Source organism: Oncorhynchus mykiss, chromosome 13 (assembly GCF_013265735.2).
Source record: "Oncorhynchus mykiss isolate Arlee chromosome 13, USDA_OmykA_1.1, whole genome shotgun sequence".
NCBI classification, from domain to species: Eukaryota; Metazoa; Chordata; class Actinopteri; order Salmoniformes; family Salmonidae; genus Oncorhynchus; species Oncorhynchus mykiss.
This window is the reverse complement of record NC_048577.1, coordinates 51,890,334-51,905,578: the sequence shown is the minus strand read 5'-3', so window position 1 is coordinate 51,905,578 and position 15,245 is coordinate 51,890,334. Positions and strand designations below refer to the sequence as shown.

The following is a 15,245-nucleotide window of genomic DNA, read 5'->3' as shown; positions in this document are numbered from 1 at the left end:
TCTGGTATCAGGATAAGTATGACACTGAGTCATCGATTTTATACTATGTACTTTTTATTAGCTAAGCAATAAGTGGTAAATGCAATTTTCGTATATACGGGTCCGCTGTCACACAGCGCAGGGTAGAACAGAGAACTGGCCAACACCCTAAAGATATATTTTTTAAATACTCTGACAGTGGTAGTTCCTGCTTCCGAGCTGGCCTGTCAGAGTAGAGATCAAGTGTGGTTTAAACTTACTCAACCTATGTTGATTGTTGGCGCCCGAACTGGTCCCAGCCCCGGGCGGTCCCATTGGCAGGTGTAGTTGTTGCTGGGCAGAATATCTATGCGCTCATGCCCTAAATACCGTTATCTCACATCTGGTTCTTTTACTGCTAAGTTTGAGTTCTAACAAAAGACAGTCTGTTTAACTGCCTACGTGCGTGCTGTACGTGTCTCCCACAACTCATGATAGCTGCCTATACCTCAAGGCCAGCCACAGCCTTTCCGCTAGTCACATCATATGTTGCAAAATGTTGCTTTTAACATACACAGACACGCTCATGATAGGCCAAGCATATTTTCAATCCTCACAATCCCCCGTTTTACACCCCTGTGGGGTGTAAATAAAAATTCAGCAATGAATCATATAAAAGCTACAAAATACCTTCATGTCCTCCATTCGATCCCACTATGTACTAGGTTGGCTACCAGCCACCTAGGAACTTAAAACCCTCATTTCAAAAGAGAACATCAGCTCATTTAAAAACACAATAAAAATGGTGCTAAATTTGAGTCCCTCTTTTGACACCCCCTAGGGTGTCACTCATTATCCAAAGATTAAAAGAAACACACATTTATTGTATAAAGAATAAAAACCCTCTTTTCCACCCTATGACTAAATCTTATACATCCAATCACACCTCTATTTTTATTAGAATATTAAAAAGGCACACATCTATTTTTATTAGAAATATTTATTGTTATCCAAATACAACCTAATAGAAACCAATATATGCATTTACACTGGCTGCTGTAGACCTACATCAGAATCATAACTCTTCTTATCAGGATTTTCGTCACCATCTTCATCAAAGAAACATTTTAGCATCAAAACAAGAAACAACCTAAAATCTCCAAAATTCAAAATGGTCTCATCAAATATAGGCTTCTCGGTGTGAAGGATACGGATTCATTCATCATTCCACTGGTCAGATCTTGGAATCAGTCCATATCTCACCATCTGTTGTCTCATTGATTTCTCCAGAGTCCTAGAAATAAGAACCTTTCACACCGGAATCATCCGCACAAAACTAACACAGTCACACAGGTGAAGGTAGCCCACAATACAGTGATCATGACATTTTTCCATTTTCCAAACATACTGTCAATCCAATTAGTCAGAGAAGTATCCACCCCAGAGTTTTCTGCTAGCTAGTGAGCTAGGTTGGTCAAACCAGCCAGGCTTTGGTCACTGATCCGTCCGGAGCTGTGTTATCTGGGATGAAATCACAACATTCTGCTCAGAACCTCATACAGCCCCTCACCATTTTCTGCCAGTAACATATCCAAGACTATTCTATTCTGTCATCCCATCAACCTAGTTGCAGCTGTTATCACCAGAAGATGCTTGACTCCTATCCAGAACTCAACAGGTAAACCCTTGGAACTCCACTGCTATCAATGTAAACTCTATTGTCAAAAGATCCTGACTGAGCACTCCTTCTCTCTTCTACCTGGCTCCAGGTAAGAGTAAATACTATTTCATATGGCAAGTTCTATGTTCGTACTTCCCCTACTGTGTGTGGTGTAGCGAGCCATACAATAATAATATCCTCCTGTAAACTGTGAAAGGGGGAAGTCTGGATGTAATCGGCACCTGGGAGCACAGATATCACAGATCAATGCAACTGTCATTGTTCAGCTCCCTTCCCTATTGAACAGCTTTACCGTACAGGTCATTCCCCTAGGTGAAGAATTCCATCAAATGGAAAGGGAATGGTTATGAACTGAGGTTTTGCTGAGGCACAGGCCTAACATTCTTCTTTCGCTACTGATCTGGCTTTATACTGAATCCATTCTAACCATAGGTTTGAATCACCATAACCAGTATCCACCTCAATCACTTCCTTAATAATATCCTCTTAGAGCTACCCCCTACTTTTTTCAATTTCCGCCTGAAGACATACCCAAATCTAACTGCCTGTAGCTCTGGCTCAGAGGCAAGGATATGCCTAAAACCCCAAACAGCAAGCAATGCAGGTGTAGAAGCACAGTGGCTAGGAAAGACTCCCTAGAAAGGCCAACACCTAGGAAGAAACCTAGAGAGGAACCAGGCTATGAGGGGTGGCCAGTCCTCTTCTGGCTGTGCCGGGTGGAGATTATAACAGAACATGGCCGAGATTTTCAAACGTTCATAGATGACCAGCAGGGTCAAATAATAATAATAACAGTAGTTGTAGAGGATGCAAAAGGACAGCACCTCAAGAGTAAATATGAACAGTTTAGGCTTCCATAGCCGCAGGCAGAACAGTTGAAACTGGAACAGCAGCAAGGCCAGGTGGACTGGGGACAGCAAGGAGTCATCATGCCAGTTAGTCCTGGTGCATGGTCCTAGGACTCAGGTCCTCAGGGAGAGAGAAAGAGAGAATTAGAGAGAGCATAGTTAAATTCACACAGGACACCGGATAAGACAGAAGAAGTACTCCAGATATAACAAACTGACCCTAGCCCCCCGACACATAAACTACTGCAGCATAAATACTGGAGGCTGAGACAGGAGGGGTCAGGAGACACTGTGGCCCCATCCGATGAGACCCCCGGACAGGGCCAAACAGGAAGGATATAACATCACCCACATTTTAAAAAATATATATATATTTCATCTATAAGTACCTAGGTGTCTGGCTAGACTGTAAACTCTCCTTCCAGACTCATATCAAACATCTCCAATCTAAAATCAAATCTAGAGTCGGCTTTCTATTCCGCAACAAAGCCTCCTTCACTCACGCCGCCAAACTTACCCTAGTAAAACTGACTATCCTACCGATCCCCGACTTGGGCGATGTCATCTACAAAATAGCTTCCAACACTCTACTCAGCAAACTGGATGCAGTTTATCACAGTGCCATCCATTTTGTTACTAAAGCACCTTATACCACCCACCACTGTGACCTGTATGCTGTAGTAGACTTTTGCACACAATGTATATAGACTCTCTTTTTTTCTACTGTGTTATTGACTTGTTAATTGTTTACTCCATGTGTAACTCTGTGTTGTCTGTTCACACTGCTATGCTTTATCTTGGCCAGGTCGCAGTTGCAAATGATAACTTGTTCTCAACTAGCCTACCTGGATAAATAAAGGTGAAATAAAATAAAAAAATCAAAATTTAATCACATCATTTCATCACATTTCATTTTTATATATTGCTTCTAAAATTTAAAAAAATCGCAATCACAAATAATGTTTTATATCATTAATTTCAAACAAGGGCATTAGCATGAGTAGAACTTACCAGTCCAAAACGGTGACATTGTTCCTCTTCTGCAGGCACCATTACAGATTATACACAGTGGCTGCCAATGGTGTCCTCTCCGTTCAAAAAATATTCCTCCACTTGGGAATCGCTAAATCAATCGTCCTACAACAATCTCTGTATCACTTTTCCGATAAATTTCTTCTAAAATTGTGTGTACATCTGTATATCTAGACTTAGGTTTAGCTTTCCCTGACAGTCGCCATACTGATTGATATATAAACAGCTGAATCTGTGAGTTTACCAAAACAATGCAGTGCGTAAAATGCGTAGCTCCTTCTGGAATAAAACTTCAATAGCAAATGACTCTTTACGCCTGAGTTTACGACATGGGTTGGTCTTCCAACACACAACCATTGGATATTGTCGTTTACCTCAGCTCATTGGCTATCTACCCAGCTAGATTTCAAGACGATCAGTGGTCATTGGGTTAAAATACAGTCAATCAACAGGGCCAATCATTGGTGCACAATGATGTCGTTACTTGTTGTCTTCAAATCGATTTCTTTCAGTCAATACGTCCCGCGAAATGACCCATCAGGTTTGATTGTGTTACAAACAAACCAGTTGATTGTAGTGAAACCAAACATGACTGGAAAAGTCACGTTCTGTTCTGTGTGGGTATTTACCTGGAATTTGTCATCGAAAATGGAATGAGACGGAATTCACGACACAAGCGGTTCACAAAATGTTTCGTATTAGGCTATAAAAACGGATTTGATCAAACAAAAGAACATTCACTGTGTAACAATGAGCATTGGCATTGCAAACAGACGAAGATTGTCAAAGGTACACAATTTATTTTAATACAGTTTGTGATTTTGTAAATCCTGTGCTGGTTGAAATTGTTGTTTTTTATGGGCTCTATCCTCAGATAATCGCATCGTATTCTTTCGCAGTAAATCATTTTTTTAAACTGACAACACAGTTGTATTAGCAAGATTCTTGGCTTTCGATACATGTGAGACACCTGTATTTTCATGAATGTTTAATATGACTATTTATGTAGCGATCACCGTATGTTGTGGAATTTCAGCCCGCAACCGGGTTCCATGCTCAGAGGTTAACTAACCTCCAGACAAGCTTCAATGCCATACAACTCTCCTTCCGTGGCCTCCAACTGCTCTTAAACACAAATAAAACTAAATGCATGCTATTCAACCGATCATTGCCCGCACCTGCCCACCCATCCAGCATCACTACTCTGGACGGCTCGGACTTAGAATACGTGGATAACTACAAATACCTAGTTGTCTGGCTAGACTGTAAACTCTCCTTCCAGACTCACATTAAGCATATCCAATCTAAAATTACATCTAGAATCGGCTTCCTATTTCGCAACAAAGCATCCTTCACTCATGCTGCCAAACATACCCTCCTAAAACTGACCAACCTACCGATCCTCGACTTTGGCGATGTCATCTATATAATAGCCTCCAACACTCTACTCAACAAATTGGATGCAGTCTATCACAGTGCCATCTGTTTTGTCACCAAAGTCCCATACACTACCCACCACTGCGACCTATACGCTCTCGTTGGCTGGCCCTCGCTTTATACTCATCGCTAAACTCACTGGCTACAGGTTATCTACAAGTCTCAGCTAGGTAAAGCCCCGCCTTATCTCAGCTCGCTGGTCACCATTGCAGCACCCACCCGTAGCACGCGCTCCAGCAGGTGTATCTCACTGGTCACCCCCAAAGCCAATTCCTCTTTTGGTCACCTTTCCTTCCAGTTCTCTGCTGCCACTGACTGGAACGAACTGCAAAAATCACTGAAGCTAGAGATTCCCATCTCCCTCACTAGCTTTAAGCACCAGCTGTCAGAGCAGCTCACAGATCACTGCAGCTGTTCATAGCCCATCTGTATACAGCCCATCTATCTACCTCATCCCCATACTGTATTTATTTATTCTGCTCCTTTTGCACCCCGGTATCTACATTGCACATCCATCTTTTGCACGCCTACCATTCCAGTGTTTAATTGCCATAATTTAAATACTTCGCCACCATGGCCTATTTATTGCTTTAACTCCATTATTTTACCTAATTTGCACTCACTGCATGTAGACTTTTGTTTTCTACTGTATTATTGACTGTATGTTTTGTTCATTCCCTGTGTAACTCTGTGTTGTATGTGTCAAACTGCTATGCTTTTTTCTTGGCCAGGTCGCAGTTGCAAATGAGAACTTGTTCTCAACTAACCTACCTGGTTAAATAAAGGTGAAATGTTTTTAAAAAAAATGTAATTGCTATATTTTTTATGTCAAGGTGGGATATGAAACAGTACATTAAAATTGTACTACTTGTGGTGGATGAAACATATTTAAGACACTTAAGCAGAGCATTCATCAGTACTGGTCTTTATTTTTTCACATGGAGAGTGACTGTCCCCTGTTGGTGCATCAACAACACTAGCACCATGTTTTTAACAGGTGTATCATTGGGTTATTATTTGATACATCATTAGAATTGTTCCTCATGTATCCCCTTGTCATGGTCTACAGGTCCTACCATACGTGTGTCTGTGTGTTTGTGCAGGTTCTTCCTTTCTCTACCAGATGGTTTTTGTACAGCTATTCTCATTAGTTTAACCGTAGTGAGTCTCTAGCACAGTAATACACTGCGGAGTCCTCTGGCTTCAACAGGTTCATGTGCAGATAGAAATTAGTGCTGTCCTTCAACGCTGTGAATCTACCCTGTACTACAGGGGCATTGCTCTTGTTACTATCAGAGTAATAGTAAATGATCCATTCAAGTCCTTTTCCAGGTGCCTGGCGGATCCAGTGCATGTAACTGCTGCTTAGAGTGAATCCACTACAGGCACATGTGAGTTTGAGGGATCCTGCAGGGGTCCCCTGGACTGACTGTTCAGCCTGTGTGAGTACGACCTGACAGTGGGCACCTGAGGAGGGAGAGGAATGACAGGTCAGATCAATCAAGGAATCATATCAGTGTCACAGCAACACAAGTTATACTGATCAGACTATAGTCAGGTCCTCACAGGATACAGCTGCCAGCATCAGCAGTAGAGATGCAGGGAACATGGTTTGTGTTGAAGCTGAACTGGTGGGAGCTGCTATTCTCTACTCCCCAGGACTCAGAGGGACGTACTAGGACTCTCAGATACTGGAAGTTTTTTATATAGAGGGAGGTAGAGGGATAGAAAGGAAGAAGGGCTAGCTGAAATTTGCATAAGGTGAGGATATATATAGTTCATGGAAATATCAGTGGGGCAAAAAATATTTAATACATGTGCAAGCTATGTAAAGCTCTGTGTTGTCCATGTAAAAAGCCAGACATAAATTGGAGGATAATGTTAGGCAGGACTGTGATACAATGAGCTTTACACTCTGTCAATATTGTTTGTTTCACAACCCATTAGTGTTTATTGTCTCCAATCATTAAAGTTTTAATCATTCATATGATAAAGGTGGCCAATATCGAACAAGAAGATCTAAGCTCTGTACTATCAAAAAGATACAAAGAATTATGATATAAATAACATATATTATTGTTGCATATATATTTTTTAGATCATGTTTCTTTGTACAGTGCTTTGATCTTCATGAATGAGTTCATTGATTGTTTGATAGACATCAATTAGAATACCATCAAGTCGTATCAGGAGTATAATTGGCAGACAATGGGCTTGTATTTGTTTACCAATTTGATGCGCGCAGCGTGGTCAGTGTTCAACATGTTTAATAAAGACCATAGACGTGAACACTACAAAATACCAAAACAACAAATGTGAAAAACCGAAACAGTCCTATCTGGTGCATAGACACAAAGACAGAAGACATGGATATAGATATAGATAATCACCCACAAAGTACCCACAGAATATGGCTGCCTAAATATGGTTCCCAATCAGAGACAACGATAGACAGCTGCCTCTAATTGAGAACCATCCAGGCAACCATAGACATACAAACTACCTAGAAAGGATACAGCCCCATAAACATACAAAACCCCTAGACAAGGCAAAAACACATACATCACCCATGTCACACCCTGACCTAACCAAAATAAAAAGGAAAACAAAGAACACTAAGGTCAGGGTGTGACAACGTTCAGCTTGTTGTATCCAGAGCAGGTGAGTGTTAGAAGCAGAAGTTATGCTTGGGTAGATTTGAACTACTACGCCCAACACTAATTTTGATAGACACACCTGATAAAAACACATTCTTAAACACTCTCCCCTATAAACAATTATAATCAAGACATACTAAAGTATGAGAAACCTGATAGAGCAATTTGTTATTTTAGTTAAGGACTCATTGTTGAATGCAATTCTCGTAAAATGTGTTAATATGTATTACCAACACAGACCATGAATATGGTCTGTCAATAACATTGTGTGTGATGAGTAGCAGTGAATGACTGACAATATTAAATAATATAATTCATACAACTGTTGACAAACCAATAATTAAAATTAAATGATTTGATCCATCTCACCATTTAATCAAATTGTGTTCATGTGGTTGATGCAAAAAAGTTTTTTATCCGCAGCTGAAACAAGAGAGTGAGAATCAGATCATGAAAGTGTTTAGGGACAGTCCCTACAGTCCCTGAGATGCTTAACTGCCTATCTGAATCATCAGAGACACTAAACTGGGACCCTGAAACACCCAGGTGACAGACTGGAGTTCACCATGCGTGGTGCCACACAGCTGTGAGAGTCACATATGAGAAGAGAGGAGTGGGGTGTGTGAGAGAAACAGACAACATTGTGAAAAGGAGAGCAGGACCAGTGTGGAACAGAGTGGATTATCAAACATAAATCCTTAGACTATGGAATGGATGCATGAATACTTACTTCTCATACAGTTTGACCACATTATGGGAAAAATGCTGTTTCTGTGTGAACTGACAACTTTATTGAATAAAATTGTGGAAAGCTTTTCAGTACAGGGCAAATGCTTAACTTCTTTCGGATCATTGGGATGCTAGCTTCCCACCTCGACAACATCAGGTGAAATTGCAGAGCACGAAATTCAAAATAGAACATTTCGTAATATTAAACATTCAAAAAAATACAAGTGTTATACACCATTCTTTAGCTTAGAATCTTGGTAATCGAAACGCTTTGTCCGATTTATAGTAGGCTTTACGGCGAAAGCATAGCATTTGATCGTCTGAAGACAGTGCCTCACCCACTTCCTGCATTAACATGAATTCATAACCTGCACAGGTGTCACAAAACTCAAAAATAGCGATAAAATAAATCACTTACCTTTGAAGATCTTCATCTTTTTGCAATCCAAAGGGTACCAGTTACACATTGAATGGTCATTTTGTTCGATAAAGTCCTTCTTTATATCCCAAATATGTCCGTTTTATTTGGCGTGTTTGATTCAGAAATCCACCTGTTCTAACTCGCCCAACATGCCTACAAAGAAATCTAAAAAGCTACCTGTAAACTTATTCCAAACAATTCAAACAATGTTTCTAATCCAACCTCAGGTACCCTAATATGTAAATAATCGATAGCATTTTAAATGGAATATACTGTATTCAATACCAGAGAAAAAGAACAAGGAGCGCGCACTCATTCACGCGCACCAAAAGACTAGAGTCCTTCTGAGGGATACTTCGAAAGAATACGAATACTTCTTCATTTTTCAAAAACCAAGTATGAAACCATTTCTAAAGACTGTTGATATCTAGTGGAAATCATAGGAACTGCAATCTGGGTTAATTATTAGACTTTCCCACAGAAAAGCATTGAAAAGTCCAATGACCTCAAAATGTTTTTTCCAGGATGGATTGTCCTCGGGATTTTGCCTGCCAAATCAGTTATGTTATACCCACAGACAATATTTTAGCAGTCTGTCTATCCAATTCTACCAATTATATGCTTATCCTCCCTCTGGGCCTGAGTAACAGGCAGTTTACTTTGGGCACGTTTGTCATCAAAACTTCAAAATACTGCCCCCTAGCCCAAAATAGTTAAGGATAGGTCCCAAGGAGGTTTTTCTCTTCGAGAGCCAGGCTAATATATGTGAAGAGTAGGTTCCTTTAACAATAGGTCCCAAGTGGAGGTTCTCTCAGAGAGCCAGGCTAATATAAGTGAAGGGTAGGTTCCATATAGGTGTCACGTTCGTTTAATGGAGGAGACCAAGGCGCAGCGTGATATAAATACATGATACTTTTAATAAAGATGGACACTAAACAAACTATACAAAATAACAAAACGAACGTGAAGCTGGAATATAAATGTGCAGACACAGGCAACTAGACATAGACTATAACCCACGAAATACCCAAAGAAGATGGCTGCCTAAATATGGTTCCCAATCAGAGACAACGAAAAACAGCTGCCTCTAATTGAGAACCAATCTAGGCAACCATAGACATACATAAACACCTAGATAGTAAACAACCCCCATAAACATACAAAACCCCTAGACAGTACAAAAACACATACATCACCCATGTCACACCCTGACCTAACCAAAATAATATAGAAACAAAGAATACTAAGGTCAGGGCGTGACAATAGGATAGGTCCCTAGTGGAGGTTAGGGTTAGGGTTAGGGTTAGGGTTAACCCTAACCCTAACCCAGTTGCAGTGAGATTTTCGTTTAAGACGAGAGTTCTAGAAGATATTGAGTTAAAAAAACAAAAAGAAAATATAGGATATTCGAACACTGTTTGATTTACGTGTAGCAGCAGTATCAATATGGAGAGAGGCTGGTTTATGCCCTATGGGGAGAGGGCGCGATGAGAGATGATGTGGGTTATCAATAATAGTGATTTTTGAGGAAGTACTGGAATAGGACATAAAGTCCGTATTCTCAAGTAATAGATTCGAAGACGTTTATGGTATCGGTTATAATACAAGGTATTAAGTGCAGTGACCAATTCATTATTATCAGGGGAAGTGTGTAGTGCTATCTTAGAAAAGAGTTAATAGAAAGTGTGTACAGTCGTGGGCAAAAGTTTTGAGAATGACACAAATATTAATTTCCACAAAGTTTGCTGCTTCAGTGTCTAGATATTTTTGTCAGATGGTACTATGGAATACTGAAGTATAATTACAAGCATTTCATAAGTGTCAGAGGCTTTTATTGACAATTACATGAAGTTGATGCAAAGAGTCAATATTTTGCAGTGTTGACCCTTCTTTTTCAAGACCTCTGCAATCCGCACTGGCATGCTGTCAATTAACTTCTCAGCCACATCCTGACTGATGGCAGCCCATTCTTGCATGATCAATGCTTGGAGTTTGTCAGAATTTGTGGGTTTTTGTTTGTCCACCCGCCTCTTGAAGATTGACCTCAAGTTCTCAATGGGATTATGGTCTAGGGAGTTTCCTGGCCATGGACCCAAAATATCGATGTTTTGTTCCCTGAGGCACTTAGTTATCACTTTTGTCTTATGGCAAGGTGCTCCATCATGCTGGAAAATGCATTGTTCGACACCAAACTGTTCCTGGATGGTTGGGAGAAGTTGCTCTCGGAGGATGTGTTGGTACCATTCTTTATTCATGGCTGTGTTCTTAGGCAAAATTGTGAGTGAGCCACCTCCCTTGGCGGAGAAGCAACCCCACACATGAATGGTCTCAGGATGCTTTACTGTTGGCATGACACAGGACTGATGGTAGCGCTCACCTTGTCTCCGGACAAGTTTTTTTACGGATGCCCCAAACAATCGGAAAGAGGATTCATCAGAGAAAATGACTTTACCCCAGTCCTCAGCAGTCCAATCCCTGTAACTTTTGCAGAATATCCGTCTGCCCCTGATGTTTTTCCTGGAGAGAAGTGGCTTCTTTGCTGCCCTTCTTGAAACCAGGCCATCCTCCAAAAGTCTTCGCCAAAGGTCTTCTTATGAATTTTGAACGAGTGAAACCGGTGGATTACTGAATAAAGCATGCCAACTAAACAGACTTTTTGGGATATAAAGAACGACTTTATTGAACAAAACGAAAATTTGTGATGTAGCTGGGACCATTGGGATTGCAAACAGAGGAAGATCTTCAAAAGGTAAGTGATTTATTTCATCGCTATTTCTGACTTTTGTGACGCCTCTGCTTGTCTGGAAAATGGTTTTAATGCTTTTGTTCCCGGGGCACTGTCCTCAGATAATCGCATGGTATGCTTTTGTTGTAAAGCCTTTTTGAAATCTGACAAAGCGGCTGGATTAACCTCTTGATCCTACTTGGGACGCAGACGTCTCAAGTAGGCACCTGGAAATGCAAATGCGCTACGCTAAATGCTAAATGTACTCGTTAAAACTCAAACGTTCATTAAAATACACATGCAGGGTATTGAATTAAAGCTACACTTGTTGTGAATCTAGCCAACAAGTCAGATTTTTAAAATGCTTTTCGGCGAAAGCATGAGAAGCTATTATCTGATAGCATGCAACACCCCAAAATGCCTGAAGGCGACGTAAACAAAATAATTAGCGTAGCCGGCGCTACACAAAAACGCAGAAATAAAATATAAAACATTCATTACCTTTGATGATATTCTTTGTTGGCACTCCTATATGTCCCATAAACATCACAAATTGGTATTTTTCCCGATTAAATCCGTCCATGAATGCCCAAAATATCCATTTGTATAGCCTGTCTGCATCAGGAAAAAAGCTCTCTTCCAACACGCAACGTCATGTTTAAAAATTATATAAGTTGCCTATATTCTTTGACAAAACACTTCAACCTACTTTTATAACCCAACTTTAGGTATTTGTAAACGTTAATAAGCGATCAAATTGATCACTGGGCGATAGCAGCTACTCAAGAAAACAGTGTCCATTTTTCAATCTTCCAAAATCGATTGAGGTAGGCTGGATGGAATGACGGATCTATTGGTAATGTCTCAAAGGATTTATGTCAATGAAAATTACGTTTTTGGCGACATCGTGTGGAAGCTGTAGGAATTGCATCCGTCTCCATATTACATTTGGTTTCCTTTAAACAATTCATGAAAGGGGCGCATGGATACTTTTTTCAGATTTCAGTGACCAGTTTTTCTTGCGCTTTTCGATGAAACACACGCTCTGTTATAGTCACAGCCGTGATTTAACCAGTTTTAGAAACTTCAGAGTGTTTTCTATCCACACATACTAATCATATGCATATACTATATTCCTGGCATGAGTAGCAGGACGCTGAAATGTTGCGCGATTTTTAACAGAATGTTCGAAAAAGGAGGGGGTAGGATGAAGAGGTTCAGAATAGCCGCATGTGTGCACTCCCTCAAATCGTTTGGAGAAAATATCCTTTCTATTTAATTCAGCTTTGTTCAATTGTATTCTGCATACTATAAAATAATACCACGTAATTCTAAGCAAATCTTGTCTGCTAAATGAACTAGTGTAGCCCACAGCCATTTGGCATGGCCAGATCAGGACCTAACAAGAAAAACTCAGAGTATGCTATTCTGTTCATCTGGAAAAGACTACATTTTCTTCATATCATGTTCCTTTAGACCTGTCTAAAATAAATAATGGATTCATTGTGATGGTGTGGGATTTATTACATGAATTCATTAGACTTTTTAAAATCTAGATGTTCCAAAGGTCTGCATCGGTGGCTTGTATGGAAGCCAGGAGATGCTAAATGTGTTTATATCAATTCACAATCATTTACTGTGAGACAGTTATTTTCTTGACAACATTTTGTGACCGCCACAGCCCTAGGTCTGTGGAATGTTGTCCCACACCTCTTCAATGGCTGTACGAAGCGGCTGGAACTGGAACATTCTTTAATTTCAGCTTATTAAACATGGGACCAACACTTTACATCTTGCGTTTTTATTTTTTCCCATTGTACATTTCAGTATGCTCAATGAGGACATTAATTTAAACCTACCAGTAATTCAAACTCTGAATTGGATTAGGCTCATATACAGGTGAATGTGAATAAGATGTCATCAAAAATATATCAAGGGGAGCCAGTTCAGAAGGGAAACCAGATTGTGGTGACTTTAGCTGATTATATATCGGAGCCAGTTCAGAAGGGAAACCAGATTGTGGTGACTTTAGCTGATTATATATCGGAGCCAGTTCAGAAGGGAAACCAGATTGTGGTGACTTTAGCTGATTATATATCGGAGCCAGTTCAGAAGGGAAACCAGATTGTGGTGACTTTAGCTGATTATATATCGGAGCCAGTTCAGAAGGGAAACCAGATTGTGGTGACTTTAGCTGATTATATATCGGAGCCAGTTCAGAAGGGAAACCAGATTGTGGTGACTTTAGCTGATTATATATCGGAGCCAGTTCAGAAGGGAAACCAGATTGTGGTGACTTTAGCTGATTATATATCGGAGCCAGTTCAGAAGGGAAACCAGATTGTGGTGACTTTAGCTGATTATATATCGGAGCCAGTTCAGAAGGGAAACCAGATTGTGGTGACTTTAGCTGATTATATACCGGAGCCAGTTCAGAAGGGAAACCAGATTGTGGTGACTTTAGCTGATTATATATCGGAGCCAGTTCAGAAGGGAAACCAGATTGTGGTGACTTTAGCTGATTATATATCGGAGCCAGTTCAGAAGGGAAACCAGATTGTGGTGACTTTAGCTGATTATATATCGGAGCCAGTTCAGAAGGGAAACCAGATTGTGGTGACTTTAGCTGATTAATTCAGCAGATATTACACTAATTGGATTCACAATCTAATTACATGCGGTATATTTAAGTTGACCAGTTCTACACATGCTTCCTACACTATAAGTCAGATGTCAACACTCCCATGCGCTGGTGTCTCTTGCTGCTCTCCTGCTGTAACTAGCAGTTACTCTTTATGCTTGCTGTTTCTGATATCCCATCACCACCCCAGCCTCCACCTGTGGGTTCTGTGTTTCTTCCTTCAGGGGATTTGATATAGCATATCGTACTCACTGCCTGTAGTTCTATTACCATCTTCATATGATTCTTCACTCTGGCAGTTAGATACCCTGAAGGAGCAGAGCCTAACGCCAAGACTATGCATTGTAATCTTTTCAAATAAATGGTTAAATGTACACATGGTGTCTCCTTTTGAAAGATATTGACTGCAGTTTCCTGTGTCACTGTCTCTGGCACAATAATAAACAGAGGAGTCTTCAGTCTTCAGACTGTTCATCTGGAGATGCAGCTTGCTATTGTCTCTGGAGATGGTGAATCAACCCTGAACTTACTGGGATTAGTAAGTGATACCACCATCACTGCCAGTAATAATTGCAACCCAGTCCTATCCCAGGAGCCTGTCTGTTCCACGTCATCCAGTCGTTGTTTATGTCTAAACCAGAGGCTGTACATGTCATTTGGTGGGATTCTCCAGTCTGTTTAACCATGGGGCCAGACTCAATATCTCACCCTGAACACCTGTTGATAAAAATAGAGTATTTCAAACTTGAACAAAAGCTTTTAAGTACACACAACCATCTGTTGAAAGTAAAAACAAAGTGTTTTTCTGACAGTCCTAGAATCAGTAGCAGTATCCCTATTATGTCATCTTTGTTAAACATGTTAGACTATGATCAGTGTAACACTCAGTCTAGTCGTCAGTCCTTCTCCTCCACTCTGCAGTGAGATAAGTAGTGATGGATGTCTCGTTGGTATGAAGGGTCAGGAGACAGTTGCAGAAATGCGTAATATGGTTTTATATTTCAACCAAATGACAGCGTCACATGTAAAGGCACAGGGACGAAGATCAAACAAACATGTATACAAAACACAGGGTTGAACCCAAACAAAGAGCGAGGAGTACCTCTAATACATACA

The 15,245-nt window shown here is 40.4% G+C and overlaps 2 gene segments (V, D, J or C); both read right to left on the bottom strand.

Annotated features, from left to right (window-relative positions):
* The window catches only part of LOC118938323, a 38,863-nt gene that overhangs the window by 2,581 nt on the left and 21,037 nt on the right, over positions 1–15,245 (bottom strand).
* Positions 5,866–6,654, bottom strand: LOC110486757. The segment is given in 2 exon segments: positions 5,866–6,423; positions 6,523–6,654. Coding segments are annotated over 2 exon segments (363 nt in total).